The sequence below is a fragment of the Ceratotherium simum genome, chromosome 14 (assembly GCF_057802395.1).
Source record: "Ceratotherium simum simum isolate JZ-2026a chromosome 14, ASM5780239v1, whole genome shotgun sequence".
NCBI classification, from domain to species: Eukaryota; Metazoa; Chordata; class Mammalia; order Perissodactyla; family Rhinocerotidae; genus Ceratotherium; species Ceratotherium simum.
This window is the reverse complement of record NC_141913.1, coordinates 35646360-35668891: the sequence shown is the minus strand read 5'-3', so window position 1 is coordinate 35668891 and position 22532 is coordinate 35646360. Positions and strand designations below refer to the sequence as shown.

General features: G+C 38.6%; 1 protein-coding gene across 2 annotated transcripts in view; it reads right to left on the bottom strand.

The window, feature by feature from the left end:
* ARK2N (arkadia (RNF111) N-terminal like PKA signaling regulator 2N) overlaps positions 1 to 22532 on the bottom strand; it is a 79195-nt gene that overhangs the window by 6899 nt on the left and 49764 nt on the right. The window contains exons 3-4 of one of the 2 annotated variants that reach the window (XM_004422498.3): positions 17619 to 17801; positions 6047 to 6173 (exon numbers count right to left, since the gene is read on the bottom strand). In XM_004422498.3, the coding sequence (XP_004422555.1) occupies positions 6047 to 6173; positions 17619 to 17801 (310 nt within the window). The remainder of the gene's footprint in view (positions 1 to 6046; positions 6174 to 17618; positions 17802 to 22532) is intronic. The other variant, XM_004422499.3, reaches the window with a different exon arrangement.

Here is a 22532-nt window from a genome sequence, read left to right as displayed (position 1 = left end):
AAGAAGAGAAAATCATCATGAAAGGTGGCTACTCCACCTTGTACAGAGATCTCAAGAGCAGAATAAGAACCATGAATCAGTTCCTGGAAGGCAAGTTTTAGATGATCATTACTACACCACAATTACAGCCACCACCAAATGGAATAAACTGCCTTTTAAATGTTTAAATGTTCAAGCAATTGCTGGGCCGTCTGTCAAGATCGTTAAAAAGGATTCTAAGATGACTTCTAAGGTTATCAGCAACTTTAAGATTTTGAACAACACAGGCAAAACCATCCCGTTAGAAGTCAGGACGGTAGTTACAGGGGACGAGGTTCAGGGGAGGTTGTGACTGGAAGGTGGCACAAGGGGGACTTCTGTTCTATTTCTTGATCTGAGTGCTAGTTACCTAGGTATGAGCAGTCTGCAAAAATTAAAGTGTACACTTATGACTTTTCTCTGTGTGTTATAAGCCCATAAACATTCAAACAATTTTTTATGATTTAATGACCTTGACTATCTTAAATAAATGGTAGCTAGGAGATGGATGAGGACAGAACACGGTTTTTAACAAAATTTTTTTTTAAAAAAGGAAAAAGAAGGTCAAGCTACTAAACAAAAGAGTGCTGGAGAAACATTTCAACTATTTTGTAAGACAGTGTACATTACAAAACAACTCATCAGATAGAGAAAGAACACATTTCAGGAAGAAATGGAACCACAACAATTGTTATAAGCCTACGAAGATGCTCTATAAAGGATGTGAGAGGCTCAAAATTTTGTAAGGCAACTAACATAAAGCACAGATTTTCACGTATTATCACATATCCTTTTTCTATATTATGAAAAATACAGGGTGAGAGGATATTCAGCTATTTTTTAATTGGCCCAATCCAACTGTAGTGCAGATACCGGCTTTGTTCTCATAAAGCATTTAATCTGCATATAACTGGTGATAGGCACAAAACACAAGGGAGAGTCATATTTTCAGTCTTATAACCAAGAAAATGCTTGGGCCTCACTTCCCAAAAAAGCACTTTCTAAACACTAAGTTTTTATTCTTTTTTTTTTTTTTTTTTTGTGGGGAAGATCAGCCCTGAGCTATCATCCATGCCAATCCTCCTCTTTTTGCAGAGGAAGACTCGCCCTGGGCTAACATCTGTGCCTATCTTCCTCCACTTTATATGGGAGGCCGCCACAGCATGGCCTGACAAGTGGTGCATCAGCACGCGCCCGGGATCCAAACCCGGGCCGCCAGCAGCAGAGCACAAGCACTTAACCGCCACGCCATGGGATCGGCCCCTAAACTCTAAATTTTGATAGAATAATTCCTGCTCTTCATACATTAAAACCAAAAAAGGAGAGACTTCACAATGGAAAAGAAGAAAAAACACAGAAAGAGGGCAGGCCCTGATGGTCAGCTTTTGATACAGTTAGCTCACTATTCTAAGAAAACAACATTAAAAATTAATCATTTTTGCTCTCATTTACAGAGCCTGAGGGTGACCTCTCAGATAACATTCCTACTTATTTTTCCTAACTGAGGATGAAATGAATCCTTGCGGCTTTAGGAAAATGCTTGTCGGCCTCCCTTGCTTTTTTTAGGGTTAATGTTAGCAATTGGTTGTAGGAAGCAACCAGTCTTAAATGCAAAAGCCTTCTGGCATCAATTCTTTTGCTGAGAGATGAACCAACAGTAACACCAATGACCACAGGACCAAAGACTACAGTGAAATGAGGTAAAGGTCTGATTAGCCACAGAAGCTTCAGAGAACAAGTACTGAAGGAACTGTTCCAACACAGTTCCACGACAGAAAGATGTGCACTATATGGATTCATCCTCCTACAGCAATTACCAATGAGGCTGATAGAAGGAAAAAGGACCAAGGACAAAGAAGAACATTGGCATAAAGGTCATAAATTAAAACGTCTGGCAAAATTAAGTGGGCACAGAAGAACTAGAGATGCTGGAAAAATCTCCATCTCATGGCAAAGTGCATCTTGTGAAACAAGACTGCCCAAAAATTAACACTTGAAAAATGGTAACGTTAAGGTAACATCAAGAGTTCATCACAGCAATACAAGGCAGCCATAAAAGATGCATTCAACCATTAGTTCAGAAAGCATGCTTTCTAGTCTATGACTAGAAGAAACACGAATGCTAAGTGAACACATCAAAATTTAACGTAAAAGAGCAGGGAAAGATATTAACATGCAAGAAAAGAAAAACAGCTATCAAAAAAAAAGGCACATCACAACTGGAATTAGTGAGTGCAAAGGTCAAACAAAATGCTTCCAAATATGGAAAAATGGCACCCAGCACAAGTCAGAGCAACCACAATCCCAAAGAGAACAACTCAAGGACCAAGTCTGAGTTTTTAAAAACTCTCAGGAAGCTCATAAGGTAAAATATTGAAAGAAAAAATAAGAACAGGACAACTAAATCCAAACAAAACATCTACGCATGCAAATCAAATTAGAACAAAAAGATGTGGATCAAAACCTAAAACCTTTTTCCAAGCGATAACCCTGCCAGAAGCCCATCAATACTTCATAACTGCAACCCTAGACCTGTAAAAGAAATAAATTCCAGATGAGATACAGGCAGCCAAAGGGGCAATTCTGAAGCAACCAAAAAGAAAGCCTCTTCCCCACCTGATACTCAGCTTTTTAACCTCAATGTCTAAAAGATTATCAGGCTTCTTCTTAAGAAACTGCAGAAAAAATTTTCAGAAAGACAGAGCAAAATCAGTGAGACTCTACTCAGTCTTAGACTCGAAGACCAAAATAAAAGATCCCCTTAAAATGATACAGGAGTCAATTCAAAGTACTCCAATGGAATCTGCCAACCCTACATTTCATTGTACGGACAGTATTAACCACCACTGAGATTTCAGAATGGACTTGTCACCTCCAAGATATGATTTCCCCAGAATTCAAACCAAAGGATCAGAACAAAACACATTTTTATGCTTCAGAGCCTGTAAGAAAAAGTTCTTGAAAGTCATGTTATAGCATGTTATTTAAAATGTAGCCAAAGTCACTTGACTTAGTTGAAGAGTAGAACAAAGATGCTTATAGAGTAAAATAACAATCTGGATAAAAGACCTAACAAGTTCAGAGAAGGGTGAAATAAAGATAATTGTATGTATGTGTGTGCGTATGTTGGAGGTGAGGAGGAACTTGGAATTTAAATTTCCAAGTTTTAATAGACAGATAATGATAATTTTAACTCCAGATACCAAAAATATTGGTAGAAAAAGAAGCTAAAGATTTCATGATGGAAGAAAAGTTGAACAAAGAAGCTGAAAAAGAAGGGTGGCTCACTCTATAATATTTCTAGGCATAAGGAAACAGTAAAGAAGGAAGACTTGGTAAGAGTTAATAAAGAACTGGACCTAGCGATGTCTCAGCATAGACTAAGAGATTAGATAAACAACACAGATTATTACCTACTCTTTCCTACGTAAGTAGGAACACATGAGTAACAATGAATTCAAATTTGAAATGTAACTCCAGGGGAAGCTGATGAATGGATAATGTGCTCCTGGCACAACTAGACATAATTTACTTATATCAATCTGTCAACAGGCAAGGTAAGTTTTATAGTAGAGAGTCTGAAATAAAAATACTATAATATTCTAGAAAGATCCTGACATGGGGCTTAAAACTAGTACCTTCTATGTTATAAGGAACAATGGTGAAATAGATTAATGGCAAATACCTGCTGAAGTAAAGGAAGAAATCAGAAGTTCTATCTTCCTCATCTGATGGATAAGTCAGCTTCAACGGAATAGATGGAAAAATGGAAAAGAATTTACAGGAAAAAGTTTTTGATTAAGGCAGAAAAACAGATACAAAAGAATGAGATACAAGAAAGATGGAGGAATGAAAATTCTTTCCCACCAGAATAGGGGAAATGACCATTAAAAAAGAAAAGAGTGGGGGCTGGCCCGGTGGCATAGCAGTTAAGTTCGTGCTCCACTCTGGGGTTCGTAGGTTCGGATCCCAGGCGCGGACTGACGCACTGCTTGTCAAGCCATGCTGTGGTGGTGTCCCATAAAAAGTAGAGGAAGATGGGCCCAGATGTTAGCCCAGGGCCAATCTTCCTCAGCAAAAAGAGGAGGATGGGCATTGGATGTTAGCTCAGGGCTGATCTTCCTCACAAAAAAAAAAAAAAAGAAAGAAAGAAAAGAGGGGCTGGCCCTGTGGCCTAATGGTTAAGTTCAGCGTGCTCCACTTCAGTGGCCTGGGTTCAGTTCCTAGGTGTGGACCTACACCACTCATCAGTGGCTGTGCTGTGGCAGCAACCCAAGTACAAAATAGAAGACGACTGGCACAGATGTTAGCTCAGGGCGAATGTTCTTCAGCAAAAAGAAAGAAAGAAAAAAGGAAGCAGCTACGCAGGTACACTTATGGCATAAATACAGGACAGAGGACGAAGTGCTAGGACAATACTAGTTCTGATAAAGAGAACTGGCCACTTTTGGGGAGATAGCACATTAAATTATGACTTTACATCCTTTAGGTCCCTATTGTTTAACAGAAAATTGCTCTCAGAAAGTATAGTCAGTTCTCATTAGAAAAAGATTCCCTCAATTTATGTGCCTGTGTATTTTGCCTCCACTCTCTCTACTCTTTTTATATAAGCAACAAAGGAAATGCTGGTGAATGTTTTATTACCTTGCTAACCAAACAGTAAAATCAGCTCTAAGAGCAACGTAATGTAGATACTGGGTTATATACCTACTTAGAGAAATAACGACTTAATTCTTGTGGCATAGGAGAAAAGTTGTTTGATATATAAAATACAGACTTCTCAAAGCCTAAATTTTTGTTGTGTGTGTGTGTTAAATGTTCCTGAGGAAGCCTTCCTCTGAGAAGGCTGCAACCAATTCTTAGGAACATATCTTAAAAGCAAAAGTCAGTAAATTTTTTCTGCAAAGGGTAGACAGTAAATATCTTCAGCTTTGAGGACTATAAGGTATCTGTTGAAACTTCTCAATTCTGCCAATGAAGTGCAAAAACAGCCAGAGACAATAAGTAAATGAACACACATGGCTCTGTTCCATAAACTTTATTTATGGATAAATAAATTTTACTTTAATTTCATATAATTTTCACATGTCACAAAACACCACTCTTCTTTTGATGTTTTTCCCCCCAAGCATTTAAAAATGTAAAAACCAGGGGCCGGCCTTGTGGCATAGAGGTTAGTTTGTGCGCTCCGCTTCAGTGGCCCGGGGTTCACAGGTTCGGATCCCCGGCGTGGACCTACACACTGCTTGTCAAGCCATGCTGTGGCAGTGTCCCATATAAAGTAGAGCAAGATGAGCACGGATGTTAGCCCAGGACCCGTCTTCCTCAACAAGAAGAGGAGGATTGGCAACGGATGTTAGCTCAGGGCTAATCTTCTTCACAAAAAAAAAAAAAAAAAAAGTGAAAACCACTCTTAGGTCAAGGTCCATACAAAAAAAGGCAGCAGGCCAGATATGTCCCATGGATCATAGTTTGCTGACCCCTACACCTTAAAGAATGACAAACTTCATAAAATTATTTTTATAATACTACACACTAATTTGATGGCTTGTGGCTTTTTTTTTTATCCTAAGAAACAGGCCTCCCTGAGTCACATGAACATCGCTAGAATTAGGAACAGACCAAAGTAACATGCAAGTTTCCATGAAAGACAAGGAGAGGTGCTCTAGGAAACAAGCAAAAGAGGTATGATGTCAGATGCATATTTCCCAATTGTTTACTCCCAATATATTTCAAGATAAAGTGAAAGGCAAGAAAATATGAATGAGAGGGAAAAAAAGTATGGTGATGGTTAAGCCATAAGAGAAAAATTTGTCAAGCCATCTAGACATTTGCTGAAAATAAGAGAAAAACATCAGTTATAGTTCACATACACATATGGTTGAGATGTTTTTGATATGAGACAATATGTAAAACATTCTGAAGCTCATATCATGTCTAATCAGCCTACCATTTTCTTCTCACTTGTTTTATGGTCCAAGTAAAATTCAGAATTTAAAATATCAGAACACTCCAATTAATATCCTACCTTGCATGTTCCTGAACTCCCACGATCTCCACTTCACTGTCTGAAGAGGCAATATTAATTTCTTCATTGAGTGGTGCATTGCCAGCAGATGTTTTGTCACTTGCTAGGAATCCTGGATCCAAATGACCTGAGAGACAAAGGGAAAAGATAAGCACTACATTTGACTTCTTACAAGCAGCAGAAATAACTCACTGACAGATTTCTCATCCATGTTTAATCATAGAAACAGAATGGCCTTATGAGAGCTTGCCACAGTGAAACTGGTACCCACGTCAAATGAGCTGGGCCAGTGTTCTGTTAAAAAAAAGAGGTTTTAAAAAATTAAACAGAATACATGCTTATGGCTAAAAGAATGTTCAAACAACATGGAAGTACATAAAACTAAGAACTCCAAGTCTCTCACTCTCTAACTCCCATTCCTTAGGAGAAAAAAAACTTTGAGTACTTTGATAAATATGTATATCTAAATATAGGTATATATAAACTGTGATAATAGTTTCTGTTTTATTCCATAATGCTTTTTGTTTTAAAAGACGTGCATAACAGGTCTGTCACCACCTAGAGGGCAATGGGGTTCTCTGCTGCTTATCATTTTAATAGAACAAAATTCTAAACCAGGAAAGCTCAAAGGCATAAATCAAATAAATAATAGAAGTAATCATTAATATCAAATTTATACTGGGATGCTTTATGAAAGATTTAACAATTTTCTCTAAATTTTAAACAATTTTCTCTAAAGGAATGCAAATTTGACAAAATCTGACCCAAAACTACACCTAAAAGGGAAGGCTAGAGGCAGATCACAATTTTTGCTCTGGGCAACTGAAATATAACCTGTATGTTGCTGACAGTCCTCATTAGACAGAAACAAATTACATACGCTGGGGAAAGCACAACAGTTTGGGGCACTCGGGCATGTAAGGACTTTTCCACAAGGGTCTTCACAAAGCATCTATTACATGGTGCAATAAAACACATTACCCAACATCACAGAAAACAGGAGCTTCGTAGAACTCTCTTTCAATAAACGCTAATGGCACAGCACCAAAATACACAGCTCCATTAACAATTCTAGCAAGAGTTAGGAGAATTCAGCCTATGTATCCAGCTCTTGAATATTCTGACTTCGAAAATAATAAATTTTAGAATATCTAGAAGTTAACATAGAATAAACAGAGTTGCAACAGGTACAAATTTTCATTTACCCTTTAAAGGGTATTTTCATTTAAATATAGTCATCTGATATAAAATTATTTCTCCATATTTAAAAAAAATCCTTTGTGATACCTCATATAAACGAAACCAATGTCAATAAGATTTTACACACACAACTCCCCCCTTCCCTCTCCCTCACCTCACTCATTCCAATGCTTCAAGGTCACTGAGAAACCTGGTATTTTCATACTCCTGCCGACTTTTAGTGTAACTCTTTTGGAAAATTATAGACAATCCCAAAGCAAAAGCCTTACAACTTTTACACTCTCTGATCCTGTAATCCCATCTCTGAGAGTTTAGTGTAAGGGAGACAATTTTAAACAAGCGAAACGTTATGATGTCCAAAGACAGCCACTAGAAACGCTATGTAGAAACTTGGGAAAAGAGTATGCATAAATACAGTGTCACATAGAACACTATAAAAATATGTAGGTGCTGGGTAAAAGCTGTAAACAGTAACCAAGTTTGAATATGAGTGTGGGATTATTTTTACTTTTTTTCTTCTATTAAAAATGATGCACATACGAGAAAACAGAAGATTAAAAAGACTTCTAGAGGGCCGGCCCCATGGCTTAGCAGTTAAGTGCGTGCGCTCCGCTGCTGGCGGCCCGGGTTCGGATCCCGGGCGCACACCGAGGAACTGCTTCTCTGGCCATGCTGAGGCCGTGTCCCACATACAGCAACCAGAAGGATGTGCAACCATGACATACAACTATCTACTGGGGCTTTGGGGGAAAAATAAATAAATAAATAAACAATGGGTAAGTTTATCATGCAGAAAAAATAAATAAAAAATAAAAAAATAAATAAAAAAATAAAAAGACTTCTAGATACAATTGGTGACTGAGATTATATTACAGTCCGCACAGGTTTGTTAACCTTCTGTACTAAAGAATAATCTAGATAGGATTCTATGTGGCACTGGCGCCAGGCACATATCTTTGCACCCTACAAGCATACAAAAGGTGGCATTAACCAGACAAAACCCAGTTTTGTTAAATCTAGGGTGGTCACTTAAATGGAGTTTGGTTAAGTCCGGATTAGGCACCCCTAGATTATGGCTCTGATCCCAATATACCTTGCTTGTGGCCAAGTCTTTTACCTAATTTCTACTTCAATGCTGTGGTTACAACTATCATCAAGCACACTGTTCCTACTGCACCACTAGGGAGGAATACCAATTGAGTCTCTTTTTTTTTCAAACCTTCAACTTGTCCATATTCAATATTCGAGCAGCTTTATTTATGCAACTACAACAGTTTACTTCATCTGTTTGTTCCTACAATAAATACTTGTTTATGACATCCTACGTACTGTGCTAGGTGCTAGGAATACTATGGGGAACAAACGAGGCAGGCATAGTCTCTACCTTCAATGAGCTTACAATACATTCAGGGATAATAAAAAGCAGTCCTCTGCATTATGACTTGAAACTGTTCTGATAGGGAGGTAAAGAGTGCCCTGGAAGCATACGAAAAGGAACATTTCCCAGACTTGACAATAATCAAGGATCTGAGCTCTCAGGGAAGAGTAGCCACAGGTGAGGGGAAGTAGCATAAGGAATATTGTGTTGCCCTTTAAGGTATACCAGTTGGGTGAAATTCGGGGTAATGGTAGTAAAAAGAGTAATGAGAAATGAGGCTGGCAAAGTCAGTAGAGGTCAGATTGTGGTAGAGTCTGAACCTGACCTTGAGAAGTAGGAAGCCACCGAAGGATTTAAGCAGAAGAGTGAGATGATCTGGTTTTCCATTAAAAAAAATTTCCTTTTGGAGTGTAGAAATGGAACTAATAGCAGGCAGGGAACACCAGAGGCAAGGAAACCAGTTAGACGGCTATAGTTTCCTGGGTGAGAAATGACCACAGCTGAACTAGGAAAGAAAGAAAAGGGGGAATACCTTGTGTTTGTGTATGTACGGAAGATTAGTAATGTTGGGAATCAGGCAAATGAAAGAACACGACAAGTAAAAAACAATGCCTAGGTTTCTGATTTAGGAACTGGATAGAGTCACAGTGCCATTCAGTGAGCCAATAAACAGCTGAGGCTGCTTAGGTCATGATGATGACGTGACTCTGAGATGTCCAATAGGCAGTTGGAGGTATCGTTTGTGCTAGAGCTCAGGTCAGAGGTCTAGAGAGGAAATATAGATTTGGTAAGTCTCAGCAATAGATGGGAAGATAAAGGTCATCCAGAGGAGTGAAGGAGGCCTGAAACAGAACCCTGAAGCACATCAATAATTAAGGGATGGGCAGAGGAAAGGAAGCTCGCCAAGGTAAGCGAGAAATAGAAAGAAAACCTGACGATATGAAGCCAAGACACCATGGAAAGAGCATTTCTAGGAAGTGCTCAACAATGTCCAATGGAGAGGTGTGATAAGAAGAGGAACTAAGTAGAGTCCACTAGAATCTGCTATAAGACGACCATACAGGACTTGGGCAAGGGGAGCCTCAGAGGAGTGATGGGGCAGAAGCCAATATAGCAAAGCAAGCTGAAGAAGAAAAGAAGGGAAGGAAGAGCAGACACATTTGAAGAAGTCTGGCTACAGAGGAAAAGGCAATAGGATAGTATCGAGAGGAAGACGGGTTTGAGGGAAGGGGATGTGTATGTATGCACAGATTTTAAAGATGGGAGAGATCTGGCCATATTTAGAAAAAAGGCCGAGGGCCGGCCCGTGGCTTAGCAGTTTAATGCGTGCATTCTGCTACTGGCAGCCGGGGTTAGGATCCCGGGCGCGCACCGATGCACCGCTTCTCTGGCCATGCTGAGGCCGTGTCCTACATACAGCAACTAGAAGGATGTGCAACTATGACATACAACTATCTACTGGGGCTTTGGGGAAAAAAAAGGAGGAGGATTGGCAATAGATGTTAGCTCAGAGCCGGTCTTCCTCAGCAAAAAGAGGAGGATTAACATGGATGTTAGCTCAGGGCTGATCTTCCTCACAAAAAAGAAAAGAAAAAAGGCCGAGAACAAACATGGCAGAAAGCTGAGGCAATCTTGATCTGTGAGGAATGCGGCAAGGCCATCTGCAGAGCACAGGCGTGGGTAAGGAGGCAAGGTAGGGGTTTAGAAAAGCAAGTAGCCGCTATGAAGAAAGAATGCTGCCCAAGGAAAGGGATGGAGTGCTGGGCAGCAGAGAGCCAAGATGAGGTTGCGGATTAGGACGTTAACATGACCCTTAACTCTGCAACTAGGTGATTTTTTCCAGCTAGGCTTAGCAGTTTGGAAAAAGGCTCCAAGTGTGCGTCCAGGGATCAGACTTTGCCAGCTGGGTACAACAAGAAAGCCACCTAATCAAGGAGCTGAGGATACTGGCAAAGGAGAGTTGGGCTTATATATTCTAGATATGAAAAGAAGTGAAGCTAGGAGGAGACTGATAATGGACTGCTGGATGGGTTCAATGAGGTAAAAGAGTAGTATAGTGAAGTAACAGTGTGAGAGTACAGAAAAGCCCCCAATGAAAAGGAGAAAGCATTAGGAAGAGACAGGAGGAAAACCAATGGGTATGAGAAGTAAAACACTGTACTTCCACCCTCTCAGCCACCCACAAAATAAAGCTTCTGGGACCATCCATTTTTCTCACATCTTATCCCTCACTCTGTTGTTACTCCCCTTTGTTCCAGCCACCCACTACTCACGTTCTTACAACTTTTCCACTGCCCTCTGGAATGCCAGCTCCATGGAAAACTGCACTGAACTTTCTCTTCAGCTCCTTGCGGAAACCTGACTCTTCTGAAAATGCTGCCTCCCCTGCAGTCCTCTGAAGCTGCTCCTACACCTCAGTCTTGGGTCCTCCATCCTCATGTGCCAACACCAGCAGCCCTTATCTTCCAGGATGCTTCCCTTTCACTGTCATAGATTATGAGTCCAGCACAATTTCACCTATTCATGAAACATGACTGGCACCTGGCTTAGTTTGTCTCTCTCCACTTTAAGTCTTGCTATCATTGTTACTCACTATTCATATGGATAACCACACCAAAACTTTCCATGCCTACTCACTAAGAACCAAGGAGCCAAGCCCCAAGAGACACTTAAAGCCCCCTGTGGTAGACTCACAGCAAGGGGCTCAGCCCTTACCATCCTAAAAAACAAGCTAATTGAATTAAACCAAAGAAAAAGGCAGATTGTAGGAGTCATGGTTGCTATAACCAAACTCTTCCTCCTTGATTACTCGATGCTTTTAAACAACAGTAATGAGAAAACACAATGAGAACATGACAGAATTAGTTAATTCTTAGTATCTCTGTGCCCAGTTCTATCCCCATAGTTCTAATTTATAATCCTAACTTGTGGACTGTTCTGTGAAATGTCTCAGTCATCGATATTTCTGAAAAACCAGTCTTCACTGATTAAGTCCATCATCCTGACCCTACCACCTACATAGCTTCATTTCAGATCTGGAATTATCAACACTACACCTTTTTTTTTTTTTTTTAAGAAGGAGGAAGAAATAAAAAATTACTATGCTGCTTTTGCTCGTAATTTTATAATATCTTAGGAAAAATAAGGTAACCATCACCAACATTTAAGATTCTTCTAACTTTAATTCATCCATTATGGATCCAGAAACTAATAATTTACCTACTGCTTTCACATTATTAGATCAATACAAACCATTTTGGCAGTGCAATTTTGGCCATAAAAATTACAATCTAATCCTGCTGGCGTTTAGTATTGTTACAGAACCTGTATGATGCTCTAAAATTGATGACCAAAAAATCAGGGTCTGCTCTTGTAGTCAATATCTTTATTATTGTAATATGTGCCACCCAGAAAACAAGTCAGCTGGGACCCACACTAAGTCTGCGGGCCACCACGCTCTAGAAGAGACACCAAGGCGTTCTCCAATAGCCAAGAATGCATCCTCTCTTCTGTCTATTTCAGAACCAGGACAATTAGTCCTTTTCTCTCAATGTAACCCTCTTCAGCAAGTCACATTCCTTTGGAAGCTCCTGTGCAGAGCCTGATGTTCTCTGGCCTTTGGGCCATCCCCCAGTGCCACCCCACCCCATGACCTCAGAGGAATCTAACGGCAGTGCAGTGCCTAAAGCACATACAAAAGTGAGTCAAAGATGCTATGAGGTTCTTCAAATACTGTCAGTGGTAGTAATCTATTCCTGTTCTAGGACAAGAATAAGCCCTGTAGAAAAAGTGTAAATACCACAATTACCATATATTAAACTGAAAATAAAGTGGAGGACTTAACATTTAGCTATTGTGGCAGCTGGTTGTCTCTGTGTAGGTCTTTGCCTGTGTGGCTCTTTGGAAAGATAACTTCTTAGACTATGAGAAAATTCTAAATTTTTGTCCTCCAACTACAGATCTTTCAACACATAAGTCAGAAAGAAGCAGCATAGAAAAAGCAGTAACTAAATTATTATGGCAAACATTTTCTTTCTGTCTTCAAAAGAAATGATGTAGCTACTTTTTAAATCACATTCTACTGGGTAAGAACTAGTCTTGAGCTTATTTGCAGCACATTAAAGGAAATTATTACATATTGGATGACAGTGGAGTGTTAGGCATAAAAAAGGTTAATATCTTAAGTCACTGCTCATTTAGCTTTGAAACAAGCAAATTATTACCTTGTGTTTAGTTTTTTTTCAACAAGAATTTAAAAACAACTTTAAAAAGTAGAGGAGGGGCCGGCCCCGTGGCTTAGCGGTTAAGTGCGCACGCTCTGCTACTGGCGGCCCGGGTTCGGATCCCGGGCGCGCACCAAGGCACCGCTTCTCCGGCCATGCTGAGGCTGCGTCCCACATACAGCAACTAGAAGGATGTGCAACTATGACATAACAACTATCTGCTGGGGCTTTGGGGAAAAAAAAAGGAGGAGGATTGGCAATAGATGTTAGCTCAGAGCCGGTCTTCCTCAGCAAAAAGAGGAGGATTGGCATGGATGTTAGCTCAGGGCTGATCTTCCTCGGGGAGAAAAAAAAAAAAAGTGGAGGAAAAGGAGGTCAGAAACTAAAATCTTACAGTCCCTAAGAAGCAGGTAAACAAGAGGAATCTGACCAAACTTGATCTCCTTCACAAGACTGATACAATGATTTTAAAGTGCCAATAATACATGGCCATTCTGGTCTGATTATAAAAAAATAAAAAGCCTTACACTAAGAACAGGAAACTCAAGATTTGTTTTTCTGCACTATAACTAAGCCTGTGTTATGGACAAATCGAGATTACCATCCCTATTTTAAGGAAGGGGAAAATGCTCATAGCCTACCTTCTTGACAAGAAGGCTGACAGAAAAAACTAGATCATTTGTTAAGAATTTTTAATTTCCCAGGAAAAACAAACTAAATAAATTTAGTTTACCATAATTATAAGCCTTCCACACCAAGAGTACTTCAGACTTCTGTTTCTCTTAGCTTCATCTACATTTATGTTTATAGTGAGCTATTAATAGCAATAAAAAATTAAGCCATTTTCAGATATACTGGTAGTTTCCTAAACAGGTTCAATGCAAGAGATACCTGGGGGTGATTATTACAAACAGATTCCAAACCCCATTTCAGATCTACTTACAAGAATCTTCAGGGAGAAACCTAGGAGTCTGAATAGTTATAGTCACCCCAGGTAATTTCCATGCTCAGGCAAAGTTTAGGAAATACTGTAGCAAGAGCAACTAATTCCAAGGCAGGACAGTAAATTAAAAATCCACTAATTGGGTCCATTAATCACTTCTTTACTCTGTCTACTACAGCATAAATATATTAACAACGCTGGTTAGCATTCCTGAGGGCCTACTGTGTGCTGTATCCTGTACTAAGCACATTATATATGTTATTTCATTTAATGGTAACAATAACCTTTGGGGTGGATATCAGCTTTATCCCCATTTTGTAGTTTTGTAGATAGGGAAAACTGAGGCATTACATAATTTACCTGAGGTCACACAGTTTCTAAGTAGCTGCTGGTTCAAAACCAGGCTGTTTGTTGGCAGCAGCTACCACCCAATGCACTGTCCAATTCTAGCATCAAGTGAGAAAAGTGAACACATGGCAAGAGTTGAAATGGAAAGTTTAGGCCTTTTGTTCACCATAGGCTTTCCTAATTCCAACTCTTTTGCCTTGGTTAAAAAACTAAACTGTAAAAACTATTTTGCATACAAAAATATCATCTAATTGCTTGGAAAAAGAGGCAAGCTACTCTTATCTCCAATGATTACTTATGTGATCCTAAACGGAGTAGGGCTGCAGACCTGGTCTGAGAAGCTGATATTGATCAACCCCTGAATAGTCTGTTCAGTGACTGGGTTTTTATTTTGTTGGGAGAGAGAGAAGGAGGGCTCAGATTAACCATTACAACCACAAGAATGACCATCTAATTAATACTAATAGTCCAAATCTCAAAACTGTAAACTGGTAATCGAGCATAAATTCTACTAATATTTTGCTGTGACACTAAGTATATTCAAATTCACAAGATGGGTTTCCACTATGACAGTTTCATCAAGATTAGAGGGTGTTATTAAGTTTTATTTATTACTCATATACCTGCATTGTCAGATTTAGAAAAAAAAAAAGACTCTGAATGAACCAATAAATGGCTTCATAGGAAAACATCATGAGGATCTGTTGAACAATACTGACCACGTCCCATGATATACAAAAATTTACGGCCCAATACATTGTGCCATATGTTCTGTTATATCCTAGAGAAATTATCACACACATGTACCAAGAGACACGTACAAGAAATGTTAATGGCAGCAATAATTTGGACTAGCACCCTACACGGCCAATAAGAGAATGGGTAAGTCAACTGTGATATATTCATACAGTGGAATACTAAATAGCAGTGAAAACTGAATGAACTAGGACCACACTTATCAACAAGAACAAAACTCACAAAATGTTGAACTAAAAAAAGCAAGTTGCAAATGATTACCTTCAATGTAATACCAATTAGTATTAAAACATGCTTGTTCACAGATACATAACAAATGCAGTAAAAATATAAAGAAATACACAGGAATACCAAACATCAAATACCACATTCAGGACACCTTTGGAGTGAAGAGGGTAAAAGGAAGGGGAACAGAGTCAAAGCCATGGGTGTTTCCCTCCTCACATATTTTTGCCATGTTCTATTTCTTAGAGCTTGGAGCTAAGCACACAGAGGCTAGTGATGTTTTTAAATAATCAAGCTAACAATCACTTGAATCTGAAAATGTGATGCCACCCCCAACACTGATGACTTTAATGATACTTTAAGACCCCAAACCTTGCACTATTAGGTTAAATCAGATGAAAGCTGGGTTTGTTGTAGGTCAAAAAGTCAAAATATTAACAATTCCATATGGCTCAAACTAATATTAAAATTCTCTATATGAAAAGCAAAGGAAAAAAAGATAATTGTTCATGTCTTTCCCAAGAATTTACTATAAAATGGTCTATATTTAATAGCAAGACTAAGGAAACAGGGAAATAAAACTGAAGCAGATTGGATCACTTAATTGCCAATGGATGAAAAATGAAGATAAACTATTCAGTGTACAGAAGAAATTAACTCAGAAAAACATATAACACCTAATGTAGTCAAACTGCTCTCCTTTGATATAAAGCATTAATACTTAATTCTTTTCCAAGTACTTATACATACTAATAAATCCTTAAAAATCCTTGTTGGGCAAAGCAAGTATGTATACATATAAAAATTGAAGTCGAGGAGCCGGCCCAGTGGCACAGCAGTTGAGTTCATGTGCTCTGCTTCAGTGGCCCAGGGTTCGTCGGTTCAGATCTTGGGCACTGACCTAAACACCGTTTGTCAAGCCATGCTGTGGCGGCATCCCACGCATAAAGTAAAGGAAGACAGGCACAGATGTTAGCCCAGGGCCAATCTTCCTCAGCAAAAAAGAGAAGGCTTGGCAATGGATGTTAGCTCAGGGCTAATCTTCCTCACAAAAAAAAAAAAAAATTTGAAGTCCAGAGGAGAAATGCTTTGTCCAAGGTCAAATAGGCAGTTAACAGTCAAAACACAGTTAAAACTAAACCCAGGTCCTGTTCCAAAATTAGCCACAATAAATTAATCAGAAGCTCAACAAATGAGAGATTTTTATTTAGTTCCAATCACAGATTATGAAAGGAACAATTAAGGACAACGATCTGTGGAGTTCTCCTTTTTTATTTCCCAACAATTTCAATATATAGAGTTCTAAACTATAACTCATTGTTATTTTTGTAACACAAAACTCATTTCCCATAACAAAATATTTTAGGTAGTAATTAAGTTACTAAATTAGCTCACAAAAGCCAATGCAATTTATAATTTAACTAGAAAACTACAGTTCTTCCATAACACTAAAGTAAGAAAATACACACTACATAAGCAGTCTGTGTCTCAATCCCCTCCCTTTCTTTTCTTAAACTAAAGCACTAGTACTTTTATTAAAAAGGTTTAAATTAGAAAGAATGTTGAAAGAAATAGTTTTGAAGAACATATTGAAGGAGTCTTACAGGCACTGGGCAAGGTTTTCAAAGGTAATAGCAATGGGTTTTTTTAGTGAATAAACATCACTCTTCAGAATCATCACAGGGCCGGCCCCATGGCTTAGCGGTTAAGTGCGTGCACTCCGCTACTGGTGGCCCGGGGTTCGGATCTGGGCGCGCACCGACGCACCATTTCTCGGGCCATGCTGAGGCCGCGTCCCACATAGAGCAACTAGAAGGATGTGCAGCTATGACGTACAACTATCTACTGGGGCTTTGCGGGGGAGGGATTAAAAAAATTAAAAAAAAAAAGAATCATCACAGAACCGAGATAAACAATGCAAGACAGGGAAAGACATTTTCCTGAGATGATAGAGGCAGAAACTGAAAGAAAAAGGTTAAAAAAGACAAATACAAGAACCACTGTAGAGGAATTAACAGGGACACTGCACACTGAGAGGCAGAAGAAGCAGTGCAGCACTGCATAAGAACAGCCCCACAGGGCAGGTTTAAACAGTTCCCTCCCCAAGCTGCAAGGTCACTGTGCAGAGTTGATTCAGGGAAACCACTGAGAAATGGGGATGGGATTGGGTTGAGGGGGAAGGGCGAGTAACAGGTCATCTGGGTATTTTTACATGTTAGGCATTTTTAACCCAAGAAGTATGTCTACTGAAATCTACCTATGCCCACGATTAATGTCTTATGTATTTTCATTTTGCTTCCTCATGATTAGGAAAGATGCAAGACATACTACTCAAAACTCTTTTTCAGTTATAGAAGGCACCCTGGACAGTCACAATCATCTAATGTCAGATGTCTCTGCTTGGCCTGCTCTCCTCAGCAGGGTCCACTACAAGAAAAACAGCTGCCAGGACACATGCACATTACACCATTAGTGAAGGGGGAGGGGAGGGAGACCAACCTGCCTCAGCATTCAGCTCCTCTAGAAGCCCGCTGGTCCTCCAGGTACCTCCTGTGTCCTGGCCTCCTACAGAATTACTGTGCTCTTGAACTACTGCAGCCGCCAATAAATTGTCCACATTTACCACTTCTGGGTCAGAGCTGGTGTCAGACATATCATAATGAGCTACAACTGGAGGTCCATCTAGGGAGGAAAAAAAATGTATACTTGTATCTAACTTGTGGGGTGAAAAATACTTCTGAAACTAAGAGCCCTCTAAATGCCAATGGCCTTTATCTTATTATTCTACCTCATCAGAAAGCTGTACTTTATATATACATCTACTATTTTGTACATGATGTGAAAGTGGAAAAGATAACCCAAGCTTACAAAGATGAGGGACACGTTCGGGAAGGAGGAGAAGGAGTGTTATTATGAAGAACAGAGGACAAGACTATACTGAACAATGTTACACTGAATTCCTGTCATACTTCTAAAGAGCAAAAGATTAAGAAAAAGGGGAAGACTCCACAGAGAAAGTAAAACAGATTTTTTTAAAGGAAAAAACTGATGCAAACTATTAAAATTCAATTTATACTTTTTTAAGAGAATGAATCTAGTTCTTTCTCTTAGTGGCTAACACTAAAAGTCCCTAATAGATTCAGAGAAGAAAATCAAATACTTTTCCTCTTTCTAAAGAAAAGAGATTAACACTAAGAGCTCTACTTGACTATCTATTTCCAGTAAAGGCCTTTTATAATATCAGGGATGTTATGCATTTTACAACATTGTACAAAAAGACAATACTCACAAAACCCATCTTCAGGATTTTGCTTTGGATGTCTTATGAGGGATATTTATATTTTCTTTTCCCTGAGAAAGACAACCAGCTGACACTCCAAGGAAATGATAGGCAATCTTACGGGTTATTTTAGAGGAAGATATTAAGAGTTCTTACTGGAAAAGTAAGAGATCCCTTCCACCTCCAAACCACCCTAACTAGCTGAAAAAGGCAGCTGAGTTCCAAAGTAATTACACTGCAGTGACTCATACTAAAATAACTCAATATTCATGCTTGTAGAATATATACATGCTTTAAAATGCTAACGCTCCCTTTTTCTAATATAACAGCAAAAAGCAAAAATAAAGTTTTCATTCAAGTACGAAATACATCCCTTACTACTACCTCCATTTTAGAATAAAGCAGAAACAAAGGAATGCTGTTTCTCCCCCAGCTATTTATGAAGTGCAGGCAAATCATTTATTTCCATAAAGATTTTTTAGTATCATCCAACAAAGTAACATTAAACACATCTATTTTATGAAACTCTTGACTATGAAGGAATACATATGCCAATGAATCATTAAAATAGAACAGAATGAAGGACTACTGTTTTAATACAAACATCCATTGTGTAAATTGTCACTGAACAAAACATGGAACACACTTGGGGTATTTATCCCTTATAACTAAGTTCCCAAACCATAGGTTTATGTAGCAACATTTTTAAAATAAAAAATGACCAAACATAAAAGCAAATGGGTTGTTAGGTGCCACCGTGTAAAGAACAGACATGTCACAACATGAAATTCTGACGATCATGACAATTTCAGTTGACTACTTAAAAATAATTTCCAATTCTCCCAAAAGGGTAAATCAAGTTCATAAAATTCAACAGTGTGACCTCGGTAGCAGTTGGTAATGGATTTTAGTTCAAATAGCAAAAAATTGGTTCATATTTGAGGTTTTTCTTTTCTAAAAAAAGAAAAGAAAGCTGTATCATTTATGGAGTTCTCGTCAGAGTTCAAAACGACTATTATGGAATCAAGATACCGTGTGATATCCAAATACTTGAGTGCAGAAGATAAGAGGGTCAAGTACAATATTGACTATTTGACCAAATGTTCTATTTTATAAAGGGCTTTATTAAGTGTTTTGTGTTTGCAAAAAAATTTGTGATTGATTTTAAAATTTATATCACAAATACCATTCACAGACTTGCCCTCACATCGTCACCACAACCACCAAATTGAGGCAACAGGTCAACAGTCAAGTCAAAATTGTACCACTCCTATATGTATAATCATGCAAATAGTATAAGTGTATATGTACATGCAGAGTAACATCACCTACCCACGGGAATAACTTGTCTGAAAGTCTTCATCAGTAGGAAATACAAGCATAAACTTGTTATCTGGCTTCATTCTTGTATCTTCCATATTTCCAAACAGCACACCTTATAGCTTAGCTTAAATTTAGTATTCATCATAAACAAAGACAGTAATATTTTCATATTTTAATTACACTTTAAAATAAATTGTTAACACTGTCACTTTTCATTTTCAGTATATTCAAATGATGACAACTCAATACTATACAAACTTTAATAAAAGAATGGTTGCCTTTCCAACTTTGTCTTCCAACAAGAAACCACAATTAAGGATCTTGTGTTCCAAGGTCATCTTACACTTATCATTAGCAAACCAAGATTATATAAGATATGTTTAAAACCCTTAGCAGGAGCGCTTGGACTTTGAACCACTAAGTGAATATTAGCTAAATGATGGTGACAATTTGTGATACTTTTTTAAAATGTGATTCTTGCTGCAGAGCAGAATTAAGAGACATATAAGATGCTGTAATGATTTTATCTGCCTTTTAAAAGAAGAATCTTGGGGGGGGGGGTTGGAATCACACCACTGAGGAGGAGCTAGGAAAACTCAGCACATTAGTAACAGAGGCAGCTATCTATGCTTCCAATTTGACTCTATCAATTCATTACAGAATGGAATAAACATGGAGGTACTGTCCTTCCTCTCACTTGATTACCCCTCTTTGCTATGAAAACAATTACACTGCTCCTAAGATTATTTGACTTTCAAATACATCAAAAAATAGTCACTTCAAGTAAAGTTACACGTGGAAACATTTCCAATTTAAAATTCAGTCACTAATGTAAGCACATCCATGTTTACAACATTTAAGGCTATTCAAACTGCACATTCTCCCATCTGCTAACTCTGAAATGTCACAATTTTAAAACATAAATTTATAATAATGAACTTACTACTTTTTCTATGACCATTAAAAGCATCTCTCTATAAAGGTAAATTTAACACAACTAGTTAATAACTATTTGGTCTGTGGTTATTCAAGTGCTGTTTCTTCTCCTGACTGAAATTTTTGCTGCTCGTTACAACTACAAGGCAAGAAAAATTAAAGTCAAGCAATCCACCAACTATTTTTTATTTAAGAACATCAACTCGTCCATTTTATGCCAGAAATAGGTTTGTACCCTGTCACTGACCTCCTAGCCTATAAATAGTTCCTAACTTTTCAAATACCAAAATACAGATGTATCTGTGTCATCATACGTTCCTGATACAGTGAGGTTTACCCTTTTGTGACCTTAAACCTTCTGTATTATTGTCATCAAATGTTTAATTTTATAAATTAGTTTTCTTTCAGTCAAATATGTTCTCTTCTAAGTCTCATGGAAACAATCTGAATAATGAAAACAAAAAACAAAGCAAAACAAAACCTAACACTCTTTACTGTGTTTATCCCTGACAACTCCCTCTTTTCAAATTTGACAACCAAAAGCTCAGAATTTTTAAACTATATAAGATAATACATAATTTACCACTCTCATCTTATAGATGAGAAATTTGAGTCCTAGTTAGGTGGAACCAGAGTAGACTCTAGTTGTTCTCATTGTCGAGGGAACAGGGAATATACAGGATGAGACTGGGAGCGGCACAGCAAGTACATACAGATTTTTGGCAGGAAACATATAGGTTAAGGTCTTGCCTACTACTACTTAGCTGTGTGACTTAGTTTCTTCACAGGATTACGATTAGGGTTAAAGAAGACATGACACAGAACACAACAGGAGATCAAATATTGGTCTACTGCCCCACCTTTCTATTATAATTAGCACCTGCTCTACTTCATTACTTGTTTGCTTATCTTTGCATGTAAACTCTGCTGAAAACAGCCTACAAGCAAGAAGCTGTGAGAAAATATCAATGCTTGGGCTGGTGCCCTATACTGGTCATAGATTAACACAAACTGTTAAGTAAATGCTTTGCTGGGGGGCCGGCCCCATGGCTTAGCGGTTCAGTGCGCCGTGCTCTGCTGCTGGTGGCCCGGGTTTGGATCCGGGCGCGCACCGACGCACCGCTTCTCCGGCCATGCTGAGGCCGCGTCCCACATACAGCAACTAGAGGGATGTGCAGCTATGTCATACAACTATCTACTGGGGCTTTGGGGGAAAAAAATAAATAAATAAAATTATTTTTTAAAAAAATGCTTTGCTGGGATTAATGAGATCATCACAAATGTGGCTTTTGTATTTTTATTTTTGTTTGAAGTGCAATGTCAGCTTGGATGTATTCATACAAAAGTGTTTCAAAGCCAAAAAGAGATCATTTTGGATTATTTCATATTTAGCATCATCCTTGCCTACACAGGTCTTTCGCTAACAAAGTGTCGTCAGTCTCTCGGTATGAATTCTAATTACATCTAGGAAAAAGGAATTCCTCTTGTATCCCAGAAACACCTGGAAATGTCACTCCACCTTCTCTCTCTATTGCTAAGTCTTAGGCCCAAGAAAAGGTGGGGCAATGGTTTGCCCCTTCAACTCCCATTTCAACGGCTAGAGTAATATACAATAAAGCCCAGAGAAAATTCCTTCTCTCCTCTCTACTACAGCCAATCTCCTACAACCCCTCACTAGAAGAGGAAAAATCTATCTTGTTGCTGCCAAAGGACTCCATACAGTGCCATTTTCTACAACATCAAGAGAAAGGGAGAGAGGGTGGAAATCATACTCAGCTTCAATCCAGACAGCAAGATTCAAAAAAAATTACACCTGAAAGAAGAGTTCTTAGCGATTACATAGCCAAGGGGTCTCATAAGGGGGAGTGTGCGTG